The following is a 20,904-nucleotide window of genomic DNA, read 5'->3' on the forward strand; positions in this document are numbered from 1 at the left end:
GGATTATTTTTTTGTCCGTAACTGCGCACATGTGGCTGAGAGCTAACCTCTCCACTCCCGCACATCTTCTCACTCAACTCGCTCGTTCTCTCACACTATTTCAATAAATCTTTTCAAATCTTCAACATCAATACTTTAAACCATTGCGCTTCCTACGGATTAATTATATTTCATGCACGTGCCCGAATTCAGCTGCAAAAAAATAAAACGGGTAGTCAATTTTTTTCTTCAAAAATCTTCCGAAACACTGCGTGTTAAAAAACATTCTGAAAGCCCATTTTTCTAGATAAATGGAAATTCTAAATCACCTACGCCACAAGGAAACATTGTGCTTTAATATTATGTAAATAAAACACCTCTTAGTTTTATAGTTATGTAAAGGTGGTGTGATATGTTTTAGATGTCGCACCATCTTATCATCCATGTAGAAGAGTTACCCGAAAAGCTAACAAGACTATTGCCATGTAAATGGAAATATGGTTAAGGAAATATTTTTCAAATGTTTGTAAACAGTAAACAACATATAAAAAATCTTATAACTGTAAAATTAAAATACAAACAACCCTATAGCAAATTTAATTTCAATATGAAAAAGTCTACAATAATGTTTACAAGAAACGAAATTGCAATAGCAATACAAAAATATCACAATTTTGTTACATTGTTAACATATATATTATTTTTAATAAAGGCAATAAAAATAACATACTCAATATTTGGAATACAATAAATACCTTAAGCCCTACATAATTGCTGCGATATTCACAATAAATGCTTTTCTTAAATATAGTAATTAAAAAACATCGTAAATAAATTATGAACATACATATTATGGTGAAGGAAAGTGGACACTATCACACTGAAAAATCTTAGAGGGTAGTTTTCCTCATCTTATTTCTTTCTTTGCGTTTTTGGTCTTGTTCGTTAAAATATGTCATGTTCAAATACTTGATACGCATATACGTTCTTGTCCTGACAAAACAGTATATAACTTCTTCTGGATATTTATTTTCAGTAGTTCCGCAAATAATTTTAGTCGGTGATTCAAAAATACGCTCTTTTTTGCACCAATTGTTGCCATGAACATTATCAAAACACATTTCAGCGATCTTTATTAATTCAAAAAATTCATTAGTGGGACATTTTAAGTTACCCTTTGATTGTACATGTATCCCGCTATCGTCCTCCGAATTGAAATCCGTAGTGCCAAGGTCAGGATATTTATTTCTGAAACGGTGAGCTATATAGCCAGAAACATATTTCAGCCCTTCAAGAGAAATTTCGTCACTTGAAAGGGGCCTGGCCTCTAAATTTAAGTCTATTTCTTCCATGTCAGCAAGATCTATTTCATTTAAAGGTGATTTCTCTTGAAATGTCTTTGTAAAATACATTTCCTTGCACAAAAGTAGTTCTGTAATTTCATTCTGATAAGCACTGTCCTGTTCCATTTCATTTGACGAAAAATCACTTACCAAACACATTTTGTCTGTCTTCTCATTTGTGTTTTTCCGTTCAGCAAAAACTGCTGCAGAATGTTTTCACAATATGTAGTTTATAATTCTGTATTTAAAGTAAATGGGCGACAGATGCGTATTTTGATGTCCCATACCTTTAATATACGGAGAGAGAAAAAACCACTCTAACACATCTTAGTTCAGTTTAACTGTTAACAAATATTTAGGTTAACAGGTCCTATACATATTTCCGAATGTTTTACTGACTGAGTTATACTGGACATTAATTAAATTGATCCTGATATTTATACTTTTAAACGAAATTTTGGATTTATCATTTTATGTAAACTCTAATGCGTTAAAACGTTAAACGCAACACTACACACAGGTAGTGATGTCTAGTGCACTGCCCTATGCACATTAGTTAACAAAAAAATAAAATGAAATATTAATTACTGATAAATAATACCTTGATATCGTGATACAAGTAACGCATGCTTAACTGATATTTATCTCAATTAGAATACGAAATAGGAAGACAAAATAACTAACTGATTTTAGGACTGATTTATTACTTACACAGTACAGTGTATTTTGAAGACAAATGGGTCTTAAGAGGCCACTCCAGTGTTTCAGGGGCACTACGCAACCCGCGTTAACCTCATGAGATTCAATGCTATTTTCATTTTGCTTATAACTTATTAACTAATATAGATTTCGAAATAATGCTTGCTTGATATGTAAGACAACGATGCTCTTATCATAGCCCCTTTCTTTAAAAATGTGCATAAATTATGGTTTTATACTAATCTTTACTAATATGCATAAGCGTATTGTCTATGTTTGAACCATAATTTATGCACGTTTTTGAAGAAATGGGCTTTGATAAGATTATCGTTGTCTTACATATCAAGCAAGCATCACTTCGAAATCTATATTAGTTAATAAGTTATAAGCAAAATGAAAATAGCATTGAATCTTATGAGGTTAACGCGGGTTGCGTAGTGCCCCTGAAACACTGGAGTGGCCTCTTAAGAAGCGAAAATCGTACTCGATTAAAGGATGGTATTGTGTTCGGTATATTAAGGTTTCCATCAAAGTAACGGTTTCACAATGCTTTTAAGATATTAGTTACATCCCAACATAAGTTTAAAACATTTCTCTTAAGAGTGTGCTTCGTAGCATTAAAAGATGTGCCTTAATTATTTTGCAAATTTATCATTGTTATGGTGATGATGTCAGGGGTTTTCGTAATTTTTTTTAGAAATATAGTACTGTATTAGCAACTACGTTAAGAACTGTTATTTTATTCACACAGAGAAAAGAAATACAAAATGCTAAAATTTGACATTTGTCTTTTTATATACTATAAAGGTTTGTTATTATATGTGTGTTGTAACATGTATAAAAATGTTAAATATATTCAACAATATTTGGTAATTATATATATTAAAAAACTTTTATGTACGCGACTTGAAACTACGTGAAAGGTTTTCAGTCTATAAAGACCTATTTTATGATTTTTTTTAAAATTATTAATTCTTATGCAAACAAACAACTAATAAAATTGAAAGTTTCTTACATTGTCAGTATATGCATAGCATTACAGTTATTCCAAACAATTCTCTACCAGTGTTTACCTAAGGTTTGCATATTACGTTGGTTCTTTTACTAATACACGTATATTACAAGAGGTTTGTAATAGATTAAATGAGGTAAGTAAGAATTCGTTTTTATAAACGTTGTGTATGAAATTATAAATTTTGAGACGTATAATAACAAAAAGAAGTGCGTTCCGAAGACATATGTCGGTAGTGTTACCCACTAAAACATTATTCCCACTTCAATTCTCTGTAAAAATAAAAGTATGGGGTTGAATGCTTCTTCCTTATTTCATATGCTGGTGTCCCCCACTTATAATTGCAAACAAAAATTTTTCCTCGATGTTGTAATTTACTCTGCGTATTCACAAAAATTTTTGGCAGTAAATAGGAATTTAATTATTAAAAATGAAAGCATTCAAGTTTCGAAAAAAATATTAAAGCGATGTGGGGAAAAATGTTTACAGATACTCCAGTAAAATTTTAAGTTTGATTGTTTTGATAGTTTCGGAGCTGTTGCGAGTTTAGTTTGAAGGATTTTTCGGCCGCGTGAGGCAAGTTTGGCCCATTTTCGTTTGCTTCCAGCGTAGGAAGCAGGGAACAAACGCCAATACCTGGCTTCACCTTGCATCCTCTGCTGGCCTTCCCTTGTCCTCTCCAGATGTATTACTGTATATTAGCTCCATGAGCGCGACCTTGAAAGACCCTTCGTTTCTTCGGCCTCCTCTCTCTACACCCCATTCTTCCCCCTCCCCACCCGCAGGCTGCGGCCAGCCGGCCGGAGCTCCGCCGGACTACCTGGTTCCGACAAGCGCCGCCTTCAGCGCCACGTCACGGGGACATTCTTCCCGGCGGCGAGAGTTTTACACGCAGCACTAGAACTGTCACTCCAGAGGGCGTGTTTTGAGTCGGATCGTATCAAAAACAAAGGATATGAAAATATATACATAACTCAATAGTGTTCTGCCAATTATGTTTTCATTTTCATTTAAATTTATTCTTTAAATCGCTCCTGAAGTAGTCCAGCAGTGATCAATGTAAATTGTCAATATTAAACTGTAATTTTGACGATGAAATTTTTTTTTTCTTACTTTTATAGGTGCAGAAACCTATTCGTACACTCGTTTCTTGAACTATACTTAAGTTTAACATAATTATGTGTTTTCTAAATAATTCTGGCTTGGAATAAAAATAAATGCATTTAAAATGACATAACTCAGTAAAAAAAAGTTTATTAAAAATATCCTAGGTATATTATGTCTTAAAAAGAAGCAGAAAAAATAAATATGTACAGTTAAATTAGTTTTGTCGTAATATTTTCCATGCACCAATCGCCTTAAGGAGTCTTTGCTGTGAGTATACGACCAGATGTTTTCCATGAGATCTATACAAGTTTTATCTCTATCTCCCCCCTCCCTCGGGGTTCTGAATGAAACTAATCACAGAACTAGCCTCCTGCCTGTTTCTACCCTCTGATCTGAAAACTGGCAACAATTAGTACATTGTTTTTTAGGGACACATATTTATCCTTATCAGAATGCTGTCAGTTATAATATATTTTTAACAACCTGCCGGACTCTCTTCTCCATAAAATACTTTAGCTGATAACATGGGTGTTAATAATGGTTCAGAATTACTGTCTTGATTCCATCTTTCCTATATAAGTACTCTCAAAATTTACGTGACCAGATGTAGCAAAAAACTCCACATAAATAACCCTAAAATATTACAAAAATCTTTTGAAAAATTTTGTCCCCGTCCAACGAGACATTCTTCTGTGATACCGAAATTTTTCCAGACTTTTGAAATTACGCACAGCCCTATTTGTAAACAACTGAATATTCATTTTTTTCGAAGTGTTAGTATTCGAAATCAAATCAAATCCGAATAATATACTATTCATTCTGATATTCAAAAATTTGAATAATCGCACAGGCTTAAGGGTGTATGTCCCGTTCCAGGTCATTATTTTAGATTTATATTAATCACTGATCAACTTTTAGACATTTTCAATCTTTTAACTTTCACAAAATGAAAAATATATATAGTTGCATACTTTTTGCATAATTAGCTGCCAAAGTTACATTTTTAACCTTTTTGGGTTGTACAAATAAGGAGAATTTAATTTATTGCAGAACAGAAACTTTTTAGGATTAACTGCAATGCCACTGGCTACTTCAAGAAATGGTTTACATTTCTATCACAAAAACTCATTTCATGTTTCTTGGCTGTCAAGATCATAAAAATTTTGAGAATTTTGAAATGTCAGGTAAAATTAATTAATATTTTCTGAAAGAAATGCAAACCATTTCTTGAAGTAGCCAGTTGCATTGCAGTTAATCCTAAAAAGTTTCAGTTCTGCAATAAATTAAATTCTGCTTATTTGTACAACCCAAAAAGGTTAAAAATGACACTTTGGCAGCTAATTATGCAAAAAGTATGCAACTATATATATTTTTCATTTCGTGAAAGTTAAAAGATTGAAAATGTCTAAAAGTTGATCAGTGATTAATATAAATCTAAAATCATGACCTGGAACGGGACATACGCCCTTAATAATTATAAAACACACATTTTATTAGCTAAATAAAAATAAATGTCTGCAAATTTTGATTTGTAATATCAAACATTTCGAAATAATACTTTAGTTTCAGGAAGCAGGCCACAACATTAAACAATGATTTATAAAATGATGAAAAGTAAAATTTGAAGTACCTTTAGTTCTTGTGCCACTTTATTCCTGTTACAGAAGCGCAAATATTTCTTGAACTTGACGCCTCTCTGCTCAATGAAGTTGGCCCCCGGGTGAACGTCTGGACCGTTTTTGACCAACTTCTGCATCAAGCTCAGGTTGGCTTTGTTCACTCTCTCCGGATACGTCAAGATCTTGGCAACGTGCACAGGAACACCAACCTAAACAATTAACAAATAACACTGGGGTTTAAATTCTGCTTTCAGCAGCTTTCAGCAGCAATTACATCATACAATACAGCGAGAAGTCTTAAGTACGGAACGTTCTGGACCATGGCCATGTCAGATTAACACTTTTTCTGGTTTATAAAACAGGAAAAAAGTAAAAATCTGAAATATAACCTGCTAGAATACAGGAAGCACAGTATATATTTGCCAGAATTCAACAACACCACAATAGCAAACTCTTATATGTATCAACACAATTAATGTCCCCTCCCTTTTAATGAACATTAAACATAACCCACTAAATAAATTGAATTTTTGTTACCAAAAATTTGTGAGTGCTGCAAAAATTAACTTTATACTGACTTTAGAAATCCCTGCTATTCAATTTACCATCAGTAAAAATTTGCATTATGCCTGGAGTTGTCTAATTCTTAAAATTAAAGATCTTTATCTTTCACTGTTTAACAACCAAAATATTTAGTCAACAAATTTTCCAACAGCAGCAATGGAGGGTCCTTCCTGCCAGCATACAATGCTCCCCTCCCTCCTCGTGGACTATGTTCTACCCTGACTTCCCCTCCATTGCTTGGATGGCTGGAGGAAGCAAAGCCCACCATCAGTTCCCTTGCTCTCTACAATCCGCGCAGCCTAGACCTGCCGAGGGGTGAGTTTGCATTTTTCACCACATTTCAACAGCCCACCTTGCATGCTAAGGATCTTAAAAGACATTTGATATAATTACAGTAATCTCCCGATTATCCGGGTGCAGGTTATTCGGTTCGTGAGTTAACTGTGCCCTATTTCACTTCAATAAACCATAAACACAAAAATATTTTTTGACTAATTATTTTTTATTTTTGTGAACTACTGATATGAAAGAGCATTTTATGCTGTGATTCAAGACAAAAAATGCTGCCAAACATAGTGCACACATAGTCAGCAAGTGTTAATATGCGTCATGAACTGCTAAGACCAAATTAAAAATGTACCCTGTAGGCCGTGCACGCTTGTGTTCCACGTTCCCTTAAGAACCGCGCTCAGGTTCGTGCTGGCACAATGTGACTATGACTCAAGCAAATGTAGTTTCAAGGCAGCAGTTGCAACGCAGAAGTAATATTTCTGTTGTGATCTTTAGACAGTAATGGCTAATAAACGCAAACGAGTGGTACTTGACATTCAACAAAAATTTAAAATTATCAACCAGCTAGACCTAAAACACTGTGACGTAAAACACAGCTATGTTTTAGTAATATGTACTGCAACTTTTTCTGTAATCTACATCTAACACTTTCATACAACCTTACAGTGTTTATTTGTGCAAAACAACAAAATTCTGCTGTTTATAAAGTTTGTCTCGAAATTTCGTAACATTATTTGGAAAAACAAAATTTGATGTGGAACACAGCTGTTTATGCGAGTTGATTGATGCCATTCTAACACGTACAACCTTATAGAGTTTATCTAGATTTTTTAACCAAACAGTTTATTTTCGACATTGCTTTAATCTTGTTTTCATTTATCAGTGGAGCCCTTGCCGCGGATAATCGGGAGTCTAATGTAGTTGTTATATAGTCACTGTCATACAACACACCATTCTTTAGCAACAGATTAATTTATAATGAAAACACATTTACTGTTGGTGTGAAGGAAGCAAGAGCAGTCCCGCCACCTGCTGGCTTCAGGTATGAGCAGAAATCTTGAAAGATAGCAGATTTGTGAGTTTCAATATAAGAAGCGGGCAACAGAAAATCGATACAACATTCAAGATGTACACAAACAAATACTTGAATAAATTAATATTTTCTTTAACATACGTTTCAACTCTAATGCAGGAATTAATTTCAGGGCGCCAGAGGAATACAACATGTGAAATTAAAAATAATATTTTTAACCAAAAATTATAATAATTATTTTATTTAATTAAACATTTCAGCATGAGAAACCTCGAGTCATGGTATCACCAAAAACAAATATGAAATAACTAAATTAGTCCAGTCTATGGGTTTCTCGTAGACAATATGACTCTTAAACAAAAATAAATAAAATGTATTGAATGCCTTGAAGTGTTCAAAACGTAAAAAGTTTGGGGTTGGTCCGGTTTGCTCGAGCACGAGATTCCTAGCTGCAGGACTTCTGGTCCTGTGTGTGGTTAATTTGCAAATCGTAATTAAGTTACCGATCTTTGCCGAAAAGTCAATGTTCACGTAATTTAGTAATAGATTAAAACTTGTCTGCACAATGTTTATTGCGGTTAATGGTAAAATTGCGTTGGTGTCCTTACACAAGGACAACGCCGGCCATACCTTATAGCTGGACGATTATGATCGTCCAGAAAATCCGTCGCAACTCACGGAAATTAAATGCCTGACATTAGCATTCAATGTCAGGGCGGCTCTGACAATTTCTCTTGATGTAGACGTAATTTTCACACTGCGAACGCCAAAAATAACATCGCCACGTATAAATATTCCCCGAGGGAATTAACTTCACCACGCATTAAATGGCGTCATTTTCACTCCTATCTTCTTCTCTCTTGATTAAATGTATTGTTAATTGAAATCCGCCAATCACGGCCGTGACCCGTACGCGTCCTTTTTACGTAGGCCAATTACACGTCACTTTAACACAAGCATAGGCTCGTCGAAGCTGTTCCAAAGCCGCGCGATTTATTTACATCAGCAGTTGTCATGACGACGCAGCAAGAGCTGCGCGTGCCGCCATGCGAGAAACAAAACAAAACACTGCCGAAAGTCCGGGAAGCGGAATTAACCTCGAACGAACGTAAAACAATAACAAACAGTTTCAGTTAGTCTGATAATACCGTAGTATTACAAAGAGCAGAGAGAAAAATGTGTTTCAAAAATACAGTATGTTGTTTGAAAACTAGTTATTATAATGAAATAATGTAGTTCAAAAACAGATTCAAAATATAAATAAATATACTAGTGATGGGTTGAATCCCAATGTTCTCAAATCCAAATCTTAAATACTCTCATAAACAGTTATGTTCCACGCTAAACTTAGTTTTTCCAAAAAAATGTTGACAAATTTTGAAAAAAACTTTACAAAAATTTTTGTAATTTTCTGCTTTATCATATCTTTGGGTCCTGAATATGGCAACCTTTACAATTATATTTGTTTCATGAACTAAATTTTCCAGATGAGTACATGTTATGTATTTAATTTTCTTAATAGATTCATATATATTAAAATAATAATATTGAGGGACGGTATTAAAATAAGTACAAAGATAAACATAAATAAGCCAAGTAAACTTTTGGCATTGTTCAATTTTTTAATTTTTCTATTTTTACTCCAATATTTTTCTTGGAATATTTTTCTTCAAATGCAAAACCTTTTTCCTCAAATCCTGAATCTTTCGATACTGGAGATTCTGTGGGATTCGAGGATTTGAACGGCCCATCCCTAAAATTAACATTTTATCCCTCCTGAAAGTAGGAGAAAGCGATGTTACCTTGGTTCCATGGAATATTTGCCTCTGATTTTTACCAGTGAGCATGAATTAACTGATTTGTACCAAATGTAAATTATATTTGTTCACAAATCTACAATAATATCAAAATTATTAAAAAAAGTTTAAATTAAAAATAAAACAAGTAAACTAATGCTGACCTGCTCAATACGCAAGTTGGGGTCTGGAGAGATCACAGTTCGGCTGGAGAAGTCCACTCTCTTGCCCGATAAGTTGCCTCGAAAGCGACCTTGCTTGCCTTTCAAGCGTTGCACCAAACCACGCCCCGACTTTTTAGGCTGAAACATACACACATCTGCATGGTAATACAATGCAATATATTATTTCCTAGTAAGTCGTAATTCCGGAAAAAATATGTAAATGTGATGAAAAAATTATTCTATTATTATCCAAAAATGACTGAATATTCATTTACAGAGACACTATGGGATTTTCCCTCTTCCCACCTGCAATATATCTGACGATATTTCACCACCCTCTCACTAATATAATTTCAAAAATATAAACACAACCTCAAATATTTGAAGACATAAAATATAAGATGATATCAAATATAATATAACCATCATACACTAGAAGCTAACCTTGAAATAAGTAATTTATAATGCAAGTTGACCTTGATCATGTTACATGTATTATTAGGCTTAAAATATTTTTTTTATTTAACATCGCAAAACTGAGGTAAAAATCTCTATGTGTTTTATTGCAAACTATAGGTTTTTATTGTAAACTATAAGTGTTGTATAAAAAACTATTTTCTAATAGTAAATATGAAAAAAAAGAATTAGAAAGTCAACATTTACTGTGATAGGATTAGCACTAAAATTTAATTCTAAAAAAATAATAATAGAAATAACCTGATTAGGTTTTGATATAAATTTATATACATACTGTACATATAAATGTGAGCTTTTTTCTACAATTTACAAAAATGGCAAGGAATTTGTCTATAAATAATCAACGGCTCATTTAATTTTTAATTTTGTAAGTATTAATTAAAATCTAATTAGGTACAGGTTCAGGGAGACCATGCAGCCTAAAAGTATATACATATTATTGCAAGTATTTTCTGCATCAAGAATCTATTTTTTTTTTTAATTCTTAGTAATAACACTAAAAAAAATCTGTGGGGTATTTAAATATTACCTAATTTTATTGCTTTAATCCAAACCATTAACAAAAATCTATAAAATATTGTTATTTCCCACAGATATATGCAGCAATGTTAAAAAAAAGAAAAAAGAAAAAAACAATTTTTTTAAACACTGCACAATGAATTATAAATCTGCTGTGATGCACAACTTATAATTATAATACAATGAAAAGTCAAAAATTTGGCACTTAGAGACCACGTCCATGCCACATTAGAGATTTTGCGTGATTAGCGAATGTCAACAAAGTTTTAACAGGAACATCAAAAGTGAAAAGAGAAATGTGACCAGCTAGAAACCAGGAAAATCTGTACTGAAATGAAAATTGACAGTAATGATAAACTCTCAGCAAACAAACAACGCCGGCAGCCAAGGTCAACAGCTGGAATTCACCCGCAAAAATCTGAACACAAGTGGTTCAATTAATGCTGAATTTTAACTAGTGCCAAAACTAGGTTTCTACAAATCCTGTTTCTTTTATTTGAATCGATTTTCTAATTGATCATCAAATTATTCACAAATATAGAATATTTTTCAAACATTTTTTAATATACATTAACAGTAGTCCAAAATAAATTGATGCAAAATACAGTAATATGAAATGAGAGATAAATATAGGGAACTATAACAGAGGTGCAAAATGAAAGAGAGAAAAAAAAAATACCTACACATTTTCTTATATCAGTAGAATATTAAGTCTGAAAATTATTTTATTGAGCCAACTGAAAATATTTACATAATATAATATTATTAATAATTTAAAAAATCATAATTACATAACAGTTACATTGAATAACAATAAATGTATAATTTTTTTGCAAACATCTCCCAATTTCCCACTAAATCATCATAGCTTCATATGTTTTTTTTTTTTTCAATTAATTTTTTGTGAATTAGGAATTGTGTATTAATTGGGAACAGTGTATTAATTGGGAACAGATGATTTTAAAAAAAAGTTACAATTTAAATGTTCAATTGATATTCACTTACATTAAGCATTAAATTATTTTTGAATATTGAATATAAAATTATTCATGTATATTGAATATTAAATTATTCACAAATATCAAACATCTAACTATTCAAGAATAATGAATATTTTTTTTTGAATACTTGCAGACCCCTAGCTTAAACACAGAATGTCGGAATACACACCTTTCACTTGTTAGTGCCATCTCGATACATTAGTGATATTTACACAAGATTACCTGCATCTGCATTGGGATACCAGACATCTCACTGTTAATGTACAGTGCACAATGAAGCTGCAGGAAGTCCCAGTCCTCGTTAATCATCTGCACCTTCCCACCAGACTGCCGTCTTTCCATGATCACGTCATTTATCAGCACAATCTCCATCAACTTCATGGTGAGGTCATCTTCATTACTGTGAAAAACTGATGAGTTAATGTACACATACTCTGCTTGCCTTATAATTATGACTACAATGCAATACATACCAAAATTGGTAAATGTGTACAATGTACACAATCTTGTATTTGTGTTCTTAAAATTATTTAAGGGCTATTTTTGTAAATTTATCATGGTAGCTCTCTTTTTTTTGTTGATTTGTCGCAAAATATGACACTATAGATTTACTAAGTGTTACTGGTGAGATGTAAAAGTTCTTGCAAGTGGTCGCCATTATGACAGGCTGGTAACAAATATATGATTAAGAAATTCAAGGACATTTCAGGATTTCAAGGAACAAAATTGTGTTTTAGAGCTTCAGTAAATAAAAGAAGTGATGAAAATCATTCAAATTATAGTTGAGAACACAGCAATATGAGGACAAATATATGTTTGGAAACTTTAACAAAGAAACGCACATTGCATACACATTGATATTTTAATTATCACTTATCACGGACGTGTGGCTCAGACCAAAACATAGACTGAGTATGGTATTTATTCAATCCATGGATAAAAATTAAAAAACTTTATGAAACAATCAATTTTCACAAATTTAATGATCATTCCAAAATTCAAGCACATTTTCAGATTTTACGACATAAAATTCAAGTACAATTTCAGCTTTTTAAGGTTTCAAGGACATGTGACCACCAAGTACGAGTAAACAATTTATATCTGATGCCAAAATTTAGAAATCGACATACAACAAAAGAGAGCCATCATGATTAATAATGAATAATAATTTACAGGACTAGCCCTAAATAACAGATATAACAAAAAACTAAAAAAATCAATATGGCATGTGAGATTGGTAAATTAAGTAGAAATACAAAAACATACTCTGCAAATATAAAAACTTGAGTTATTTTAATTAATTTCTTACGGAAATACACACAAAATTACTAACTTACGTGCCAGACTTCAAGTCAGATATAACGGATGGGCGAATGCAAAGAGGTGGCACAGGTATCCTTGTTAATATCAGATCCTTTGGGTGTCCACAAGCGGGATTCATTAGCAGCAGTGGTACATCCTCCTCAGGCACTCTTTCAAACAAGTGTAGCACTTCCAGTGGATTGAATATGTGTGCCAATCCATTTTTCACCATCGACTCTAGCTCCCGATTATACTCGATAACATCATTATATGCAGCTATAAAAATAAATAAAACAGTGACACTCCAAGGGTAACAATTATCCTTAGTGTAATTTTACAGCTACACATTTCCAAAAAAAAAAAAAAACATATAGTTTATAGGTAATTAAGTTGGTGCTCTATAATCCAGCACTAATCATGTTGTTTGAATTGAAAATTTTTTCAGGTTTATTCAGGCATTTGTTGACCAATGCACTGCCCACATGATTGCCACAGCTATAGAATTACAACTTCTGGGTTTCTACACTCTTACTTCAGTCAATTTACCTGAGTGTCCCTGTTTTCCCTGTCTATCCAGTCTGTCTGGCAAAATAGTGGTAATGGCCATAAGTCAGTAGCAGTTGTGAGTCATTAGCAGCCGTACGTCCGTGGCCAGTGAACGTGTGTGCGGACACTCCTCGTACATTTACAATATCCATGTACAAATTGCATTTCGTTTTATTTTATCAGATGTTAGTTATCATTAATATTGATTGTCGAACAACCTGATTTTCTGGGGTTTATTTTGTCCGATAATGCTGAAATCACTCTTGAATTAATTCAAGACTGTTACATGAATTGGTTTTACACTGTTCCCTAATGTTATTAAGGAACCGAGAATAATTAAGGAAATCATCATGGAATACTTAAAATTGGATTAACTAATTACTCTTGTGATGAACTCAAAAGTGAAAATTTGATTCTCAAGATAATGTTAATTGTTTCTAGCTCGGAAGTATCTGAAGTAAAATGTGAAGTAAGGCAACCAAAGCAGGAACTGCTCAAGAATAAATGATACCGAAACACTTTTAGTCAAATGCTTGAAGAGCCTGCAGGCAGTACGAGAGTGAACAGCAAAATGTCAATGTTTGAATTACCAGAGAAGTTCCACTTCTATCACATGTATTTAGTTACAGGAGCTCTTTTTTTCTTTCTTTTTAGTACATTAATATCTTACATAATAAGCATACACAAAAATCTTTCACACACTAAATAATTTTATTAAAATAAATTCTTATACACTACATTGGATGTTTTGTATCCTGGTGCATACACAAATAATTTTATTCGTACACTTTTTCTTATGAAAACTTAACAAAGCATGTGCGTCACATTTCGCCTCACATAGTCTCAGAAGCCATCACCAGCCACTCCTAGACTGTTCTAGAATATTAAGGAAAATTCTTTCTTATGCTATGGCATTATTTTTATATTTTTACATTTCTTTATTCATTTTTACTTTTCACACTTCACTTTTCACTTTCTACTTTTTTCCTTTATTAATACACTTTTTTCTTATGAAAAATCAACTGAAGCACGTGCATCCCTTATCTTTTAGACCCTCATAGCTATAGACCATCATTACCACACACCAACACCATTCGTTTGTAATGTGTAGTTTTGGCTGCAGAATGATATATAGGAACACACACGTCCAATTTTATTTGTATATAGATTTTGTTTGTAATTGTAACAGATCTATGCTTAAATGTAAATACTTTCTTGAAAATACAGGGCTTAAGGTTCCTCAGTTTAAAAATCATCTTCACTCCTTTATATGTACCTTAGTAAAAACAATAATGATACTACTATACTATAAATACATTAATCACCAATTTCAATAAAAACAATAACTAGGCTCCTGACACTGTTTTACTAAATTCTAATAATTTTAATCTTAATCCATATTAGTCTTATGTTCAGTAATTATTATAGTATCCAATCTATTTATAATTATTTACCTAGTATTCAGTTCATGCTATAATCTTTCATTACCTTGTGTTATATTAAGTGTAAATTTTATGTTAATATTTATACTTTTCTTCTATGTTACTTTAAGTAATAATTGTAATTGTGTTTGTCTTTTGATTTTTTATTATGTTTCCCTATTTTAGTGTTTGTTTGTATTTTTTATGATCCCTGCAAGTATTTGGTGACGGCTGCCTGCATACGTCGGCCAATTGTGGTGCTTCCCTTCAGGTGGTGCCTGCCTGCCCTTGGTGACTATAGTGCCCACATACTTGCAGTCACCACAATGTCTTATGCATGCATGTGTCGTGCCCAACGTAAAAGTTCCTCTACTGTAGGTGGGCATGTGACAAAAAAAAACATATTCTACAATACCAATTACAAACATAAAACAAAAATAAAATTCACTATAAAATGCCTAAAATGCAGTTTGCAATGTTATAATATCAACGCTACATAACCAACACTATAATACTGAAAAAGAAAAATAATAAATTCCTTTGATCAAACTTTGAAACAATACATTACTGATTGGACTCGGGCGAAACACTGTAGATATATACCTAAGTATTTTGTATTAATTAGTATATAATCAGTTTTAAGAAATAAAAATACTAATAAGTATGAATAAATATAGATACTCATTTGTATTTATATTCTGTCGATTTCCCTGTGTTTTCCAGGTTTCGAAGACACATTTACACTTCCCTGGGTTTTCGCCATTTTTTTAGATTTTTCCTGTCTGCTGGAATCCTGAATTCATTTTATATATCAATGTACTATATATTAACTTTTCTTTGGTATTCCTGTCAAAAACTCTGTTGGCATTTGATAATCTGGCAGAATTCTAAACCGGCACAAACGTGGTAAGCCGTACATCTACGATCACACAGAACCATACTTACCTATCTGCTCGGTCACGACAGGATCCGTGGAGTTCTTGGAGCGATACTTGTCGTGCACAATCTTCAACAGGCCGCACTTCTTCACCACGCCGTTCAGCTCTCCGCAGTGAGGGCACAGAGACACCTTCTTGGCCTTGTCGATGATCTGCTTGCGAAGGGCCTTGCGCACCAGGTACGGCAGAGAAGGGTTCATTACCTTTAGTCTGAACGGCTTGCGATCCTTGCTCGACAGCAGCACGTGAGAACATGTCTGGAATAAGCATTTCAGATAAACTAAGGAGTTAGCACTGTAAAATTCAATTTGGTATTTAACCTGAAATCATCTATGCTCATCATCATCATCATCCTCTAAGTGTTTAAAGCCTAACAATCAGGAAAAAAACTAAATTAAGTATACCTCAAATTAACTAAATAGCAGTAGTTTACTTATGGCCACAATGTGGTAACTAGGGTTCGTCATTCAAATGCTTCAAATAATGTTACTGATAAATACTTTAAATTACACAATAGGGTTCAGAACCGGTAAATTCCAGTCAAAGTACTTGAAATTCTCGATACTTTTGATATAATAAAAAGAACCAGGAATTTAAAATCTATTCCTGGTTTTTTCGGTACTTTTAGGACTCAACATCAACAGCATAAAATTTTGTTTTTATTGCGCGCTAAGGTTACTTTCATTATGGTAGGCAGGCAGGCAGGCAGGGTGAGGGGAGTGAGTCTCATCAGTCGACAGTCAGTATCCAGACTGCTGTGTGTGCTAGAGCCTGTGGTTGTTCCGATATTCTTTAAATAAAAATATTTTTTTCTTTTTGTTACAAAAAAGAAGTAATGATATTTTTAGTTAATTTTTTCTGTGTTTTGCATGTGTTAAAATTATCAATTTTTTTTTTTACAAAGTTAAAGAATGAGATTTGTTCACGTTAGTAAATATACTTTTTGCAATAAAAAATAATAAAAAATTGTGACAAATTGACGTCAACCAGGGCTTCGCCCCCTTAAGCCTGGCCAGACTCCGCTCATTTTGCAGTCCCATGTCAGCCCTAACCACTCCTCCCTGGCATTTGCACTGCCGATACGTACGTGTGTGTGTGTGTTGCGTGACGTGTGTTTGAATGGCACATCACAGACTCCCGCGAGAGGGTGCCGTAGCTTCAGTGCTCCGTCCCCTTTTGATAATTATAAATTAAATTTAAACCTTTGTTTATTTTTATTCCTAAGGTTTTGTTCAATACATTTTATGATCTAAGATCCCTTTGTGCCTATGGTTTCTACATCATCATGCACCTGTGACAAGACTAGGGTTGAAATTAATATCCTGTAGCATTGCAGTATACAAGCCTTTTATACTAATAAAAGTGTTACTATGAATGGGTTAGGTTGCCAGTATATTTTATTCTAAATTTATAATTATTTAATAATCATGTTTCTTCTGCCATCCTTTCAATTTTGTTTTGCTACTTATAGTTACCTAATATTATGTGTAATGAGTTTTTTCTATTATTTATTTAAATTTGATAATTGTATTATAATTATATATTACGTTTTTATTAGAATGCAGATGTTGCATAATGATTCTAGAACAAGGGACTGTGTCTGGGGTGATGTGTAGTAAGAGAGAGGCATAAGAGGCCTGTAAGTGCAAGTGAGAATGAAACAGTGATTCCCCAGTAAGAGAGAGACTGTAACGATATCTCGTCACTGCGTGGAAACTGGAGGAGAACTACTCTCTCACGGTGTTGGAGAGAGAAGGAGAAAGTGAATCCCCTGTTTCTATGTATGAAAATGGTTTTCAGTGGATATGTTCTGTGTTCTGATTGGCTTGTAATTGTTAGTGTGAATGAAGAGTGTATGTGATTGGTCGGTGAGGTCATGTGACTGTCCTTCCTGCGTGGAGGAACCAGTGCCATGATCCAGTTAGTCGTCTGTCGATCGCTGCACCAGGAGGGCGCGTTCAGCGGCTTCTCACAAAATATGTAGTTATTAAAGTGATCGGATTCGTCTGTGCAACATTCTATTTTGAAAAATAAAACAAAAACTACAATTGGCGCTTAGCATCTTTTTATTTTTTGTATATAACGAACCGTTATAATTCGATGACAAAATTTTCAAGTTAACATAAAACGAAAGAGAGTTATTAAAAATGTATAGGTCTAGTCCTTAAATAATAAAAAAGGAGAAAACTAATAACCAACATGGCATGTGATCCGAGCCTTAAAACTAAGTAGAACTACAAATGTTAATACTGTGAACACATAAAAATCAATTAACATCATTTAAATTTGTATTTACAGTAACACACATAAAATTACAAACTTACGTGTCAGACTTAGATCAGTTATTACGAATAGGCAAATGCAAAGAGGTGATACAGGTATCCTTGTAGGCCTATGCCAATACTAGTTTTTTGACGTGAAGCGAATATCAAATTGAATGTTTAAAATATTTGCAAAGTTAAAGTGATTTCTGATAATTGTTCTCATAAAAGCTGTATTACATTTATTTTATAAAATACTGGATTGAAGTAAAAAATAATAATATTTTAATGTTTGAACTTATTAAGTGATTAATTGATTGGGCCTTATATATGTCACCATTCAATAAGAAATTACAAATTAATCATGCATAGTATTAATACTCATAATACTAACCTCAGTGTCACTTTTTTTTTTTTTTTAAGTAACCAACTTAATTTGTGCTAAACATATGCAACAAAAATAAAACTAAATATTTTTCGGAGAAAATCTTAGGCGTCCATGTGTAATGGCTTCTCGACAAACGCCTAGCTTCACATCGGACGCAAAACTTTGCATAAAAACTAAAGCTTCAAATAAAACAATTAGCAAATTTTCTGCCGAAGTCAAATTGAATATTAAAAAGAGCTCTGATTGATTCACTTAGTCAAATTTTTGCACGTCTATATCCTTGTTAATATCAAATCCTTCGGGTGTCCGCAAGCAGGATTCATGAGCTTATTGATGATTCAAAGTAAATTGCCAGCATGAGTGCCATTAATCTATGAGCAGTAAATCATTATGAAAATGATAGGAACCCACTGCTATGTTAGGAACCTCGTTACCTGAACTTCCCTATCGAAGCTAAGCTTCCTCTACAGTACCTTCGATACTCGTCTTTACAACGACACCTCCCACCAATGCAACCTGGGCTGGATTCCCAGCGAGTTCAAGCCCAAATTTCTCGTATGTTGTGTGAGCCGGTGAGTGGGTTCTTTCCATGGAGGTAGGAAGGGAGAGGGTGTGTGAAATCTTTGCAGTGTTAGTACTTTAAGTCAAAATGATAAAAACCTCTCATTCCCTTTTCATTTATGGATAGCAAAAATACTTTGGGCTATAATGAAATTTCATGCTAATTCCTTGCAGATGTGTTATCATGTTAGTTAAACAATGCGCACAACATGATGGCATTTTTATGTTTCTGCCTAGCAAGTTCCTTCCAAGCCATTCCACACATGCTAGCATGTTAGCATTTTTATGTATATGGTTTGTTTTGCTAAACAGCTGACTTCAACTTCAGAACAGACACCCACTCCATAGACAAATACTTCCATGGTTCTTTCAGAGTACCCATATTTCCCACACCTACTCTTTTCCCCAATACTCCCATCATTTACTCATCACCCTTCATTGTCTCCAATGACCCAGATGCCTACAAGTAGTTAAGCTCTCAGTCATTCAATCACTCATACATATATTTTTGACGTGACGTCTAATAAATTGATGAACGCTGGCTGCACGCACGAAAAATTGTCCCACTACGGATGTCCCACTACGGACATGTCCTGTTTGCTCATTGTACGAATGCGTGAAATCTCTCTGGTATGTTGCGGACGGTACAGAGATCTTGGCTGGCACATGGCGGAAAACCGAGGTTATTGTTGTGCACCGCGCCACGGGAGTATATTTGCAAGGAAATGGCGTTCTTACAAGTACGTATTATTTTTATTACTAGTGTAAATCAGTATATTTAAACAGTGTTGTATGAGTATTGTTTTAGCTGTGTAACTAAATATTTATTGCTGGTATGATACTTTTCACGCTTTAGTTTGACATTGGTAATTATTTGTCCTGAGTTATTATTTGATCAACTAAATGACACACCGTATTATAGTTATGAGCCCACGAGCGTGTAAATATTTCAAGTCCAACAAAGAATACGCTAGTTAAAAGAAATTGAAACAAATATTGTGCGTGGAATATTATCAATTTATACGATCTGAAACAATTTTTCTCAATATGGTCTCGTGGCCGCGTGGTTAGCGTGGATGACTTTCAATTCAAAGGTTATCGGTTTGAAACTCGGCAACTGCGAAATTTTTTTTGTACTTGTAAAAATAAATACGGTGCACGCAACATTTCAAAAGTAATAAATATATTTGAATTAATGAATGCAAATAAAAGTAAATTTATTAATTAAATTGTACATTTCATTTCACTCCTTCTTTGTATCCATACAAAATAGTGATAATTCAATAAAATTGATTCAATTTTATTCATAAAAGTATCCACAGGTAGATTTTATCATACAAAAGATAGAAAAATTTAAAAAAAAATTCTTCCTCAAAGAATATAATATTTTTAATGCCTAAATGGTTTGGTTGCAAAAACCTATTACCAGTCTCAGGCCGAATATGATATTTCCTTTTCTTCTGGATCAATCATTTCATCAATGTTTTGTTATGATGTCACGTTAAACTATCGTCCGTAAACAGACTTTACAGACAACCAATTTTTTTTTTACAAATAGCCACTGATTGAAACTGAAATAAATAAACCATATAATTTTTTTTTCCTCATCTGGAGTTGATACTATGTTATTTTCCAGCAGGGAAGCGTGAAATTCCCACCAGATTTTTTTGTATAAGCAATATTATTTTCCTTAATTTTCTTTGCATTATAGCAAAATTATGGTACATTATGGTACAGTGCCATAGTTATGTACCATTATATTACTATTATGGTACATGTTATCACGAAATTATATATTTTAACAATGATTTTACTGTATGTAACCACCCCTTTCACTTTTGTTACAAGCAATTACCTCTGCGAAAATCTAGTGGTTAGGTTTT

General features: G+C 33.2%; 1 protein-coding gene across 1 annotated transcript in view; it reads right to left on the reverse strand.

Annotated features, from left to right (window-relative positions):
* The window catches only part of LOC134528098 (DNA-directed RNA polymerase III subunit RPC1), an 88,243-nt gene that overhangs the window by 60,490 nt on the left and 6,849 nt on the right, over window positions 1-20,904 (reverse strand). Inside the window, exons 4-8 of the mRNA XM_063361360.1 lie at window positions 15,819-16,068; window positions 12,942-13,182; window positions 11,827-12,004; window positions 9,608-9,745; window positions 5,771-5,968 (exon numbers count right to left, since the gene is read on the reverse strand). Coding sequence (XP_063217430.1) covers window positions 5,771-5,968; window positions 9,608-9,745; window positions 11,827-12,004; window positions 12,942-13,182; window positions 15,819-16,068 — 1,005 coding nt within the window. The remainder of the gene's footprint in view (window positions 1-5,770; window positions 5,969-9,607; window positions 9,746-11,826; window positions 12,005-12,941; window positions 13,183-15,818; window positions 16,069-20,904) is intronic.

The sequence above is a fragment of the Bacillus rossius genome, chromosome 1 (genome assembly GCF_032445375.1).
Source record: "Bacillus rossius redtenbacheri isolate Brsri chromosome 1, Brsri_v3, whole genome shotgun sequence".
Lineage (NCBI taxonomy): Eukaryota > Metazoa > Arthropoda > Insecta > Phasmatodea > Bacillidae > Bacillus > Bacillus rossius.